This window comes from Laetiporus sulphureus (assembly GCF_001632365.1).
Source record: "Laetiporus sulphureus 93-53 unplaced genomic scaffold LAESUscaffold_51, whole genome shotgun sequence".
Taxonomy (NCBI): Eukaryota; Fungi; Basidiomycota; class Agaricomycetes; order Polyporales; family Laetiporaceae; genus Laetiporus; species Laetiporus sulphureus.
In genome coordinates, this window is record NW_024468560.1 from 274,043 (window position 1) to 276,276 (window position 2,234).

Below are 2,234 nucleotides of genomic sequence, written 5' to 3' on the forward strand. Positions count from 1 at the left end.
TTATACCTCATGGCCGAGACGGCACCCCGACGGAATGCCACATGGACCATGACCTTATCTATGAGTCTACAGCCCACCAATGACCACGTAGTATTTACTAGTAGGTACATTGCTATTGGCTGTAGCACATTATGTAATATGCACATGTGGCTTGCCAGAACCCCAGTAGGTACACATAGTTAGAGTGACTGGGGTCCAGCCCCACATGTATATATATGCCCTATGCGACTGAGGTAGCCCTCAGTCTTATTCATCTATTTCTCACATCCATCGTGGCTTGCCACATCCCTTCATCCCTGAGTCAGCTCGACAGTGAGGCTCATTGCCACTCACTTGTCCTTTGCCTACCATTGGCTGATAGGGGGCTCACCACCCTTTTATGTTGGATCTTGAGTCACTGCTCCAAGTGAGACCCTGGGGCCTTACAAGGCACTCAGTATAAAGGTCATCCGTGAGCGGGTCATGTGTGAAGCACCCATGGACATCACGTCTCGTGTGGCAAAGCTTAGCCGTGACAGTGGAAAATGAGCCATGTTCATCAGTCACAGTGGTGCGAGTGAGTGGAGTGACAGGAACAGGATTACATGTCACGGTGATGGCACACTGAAGAGGAGGATTGATTGAAATGTATTCTGACTCTAGCTCATCAGATTCATCATCACTCGCAGCATTCATCTCTTGCGCTATCGCGTCTAAATCCATGTCATCTTCAGTTTTATTGCACACTGCCAAGGCCTTGTCACTGAAGATAAGCACATTTAGAAATGCAAGTAGGCTCTTTAGTCTGACCAGATCCAAAGATAGCAACAGTTGAAGATAGCGGTCAAAGTTACCCAGATAATCAATTCCGCTTCTTGCCCCTTTCAGGTTGTATTGTGTGTCCGGTGAACAGAAGAAACAAGCCTCAATGACATATTTTGTGAATATTAAAACGTCAAGCAGATAAATATGGTACCTGCCAGATTGGCTGCCCAAGTGACCATGTGAGGTGTGATACCAGTAATCTGCTGATTTTCTCTGGATGTCTTTGGCCCTGAGCATCCACCAGAATGCAAGGCATTTCTGCCAAATAGCGCAATTTTGATTATCTGGGATCTAAATTATTGAAGCACAACCATGAAGAAGAAAGACATTACTTGCCTTCGCAATGACTTCAGTACGAAATGTAAGACACTTTGGGCACTGCTCTCGCACTTCTGCAGGGAACAGTACTGGTGTGAGAAGAAGGTATTTGTCACCATTTCCTTTCAGAAGCTGCTGTAAGTCCAGGTTTGAAGCGTGATCATATGTAGAGCTGAACCATTCCTGCGGCAATCCAAAGATCTCTCCTGCCGACAATCGTACATTGTCAATTGCAGTTGCCTTGCCTTGTCCCACACCAAAATTGAACTAAAAATAGAAGCACCAGGAGTTCCAAATGAGTGCCATCACAACCAGTATTCACAGTTTTCAACAAACGTACGGCTAACTGAAAATCACTAAGGCGCATCAATTTATGCAGATGCGCTGGCAGAAAGTCGAACATTTCTGCAGATAGTGCCATCGCCCTTGTTGTCTGATTGGTGAACCAGTCAGTATCTTCAGGATCAATGACCGGACGTTCTGCATAGCTCCAGGCTGCAGGAGGAACCCAGAGCCACACGGTCACACCAAAACGTCTTTCTAGAGCGCGTATATTGGTATCATACTTCGCTACCACTTTCGACTGTGTACCACGGTTCGCGTGAGCACCACGTTTTGAACACTTTATTTTCAATTGAGTGTTATGTGCTTTGACCTTTTGCATCTGCTGTTGTAGCGAAACGTAGCACAGCTGCAAGTCACGTAGAGCCTGTCCAAAAACATTAGTCTATGAAGAATGTGTGGTGGGAAAAATGGTAAACACAGACAGCTCGAAAGTCTTCAATCATTGCATTGTCTTCAGGCATAACGAGAGGATCTTGATGTTCTTGCCTACCATCAGGTTCGTTGTCAGCACTTCGATATTCTTCATCAAAGAATGAGGATTCGATATCAGAGCCTTCATCTTCATCGAGCTGTTGAAATGGCATCTCACAATGACAGCAAGAAATGAGCACGGCGAAAACGAAGGCAAGCAAAATGAGTCACAATCATCACGCCCGATCATTGATCGAGAAATTCAATATCCACAAACCCATACCAATGATGTCTTGAGACAGGATGGCGATATGCAGTCGGTGGCAATGATGCTGTTGATGAGACCCATGACATTG

The 2,234-nt window shown here is 45.7% G+C and overlaps 1 protein-coding gene across 1 annotated transcript; it reads right to left on the bottom strand.

Moving 5' to 3' along the window:
* Window positions 1–841: 841 nt before the first annotated feature.
* On the bottom strand, window positions 842–1,928 carry LAESUDRAFT_717073 (uncharacterized protein; the record flags this gene model as incomplete). The annotated part of the gene is made up of 5 exons (XM_040907297.1): window positions 842–903; window positions 956–1,062; window positions 1,175–1,389; window positions 1,463–1,849; window positions 1,890–1,928. 5 exons carry the CDS (start codon window positions 1,926–1,928, stop codon window positions 842–844), a joined length of 810 nt encoding a protein of 269 aa, XP_040759934.1.
* Window positions 1,929–2,234: the final 306 nt, after the last annotated feature.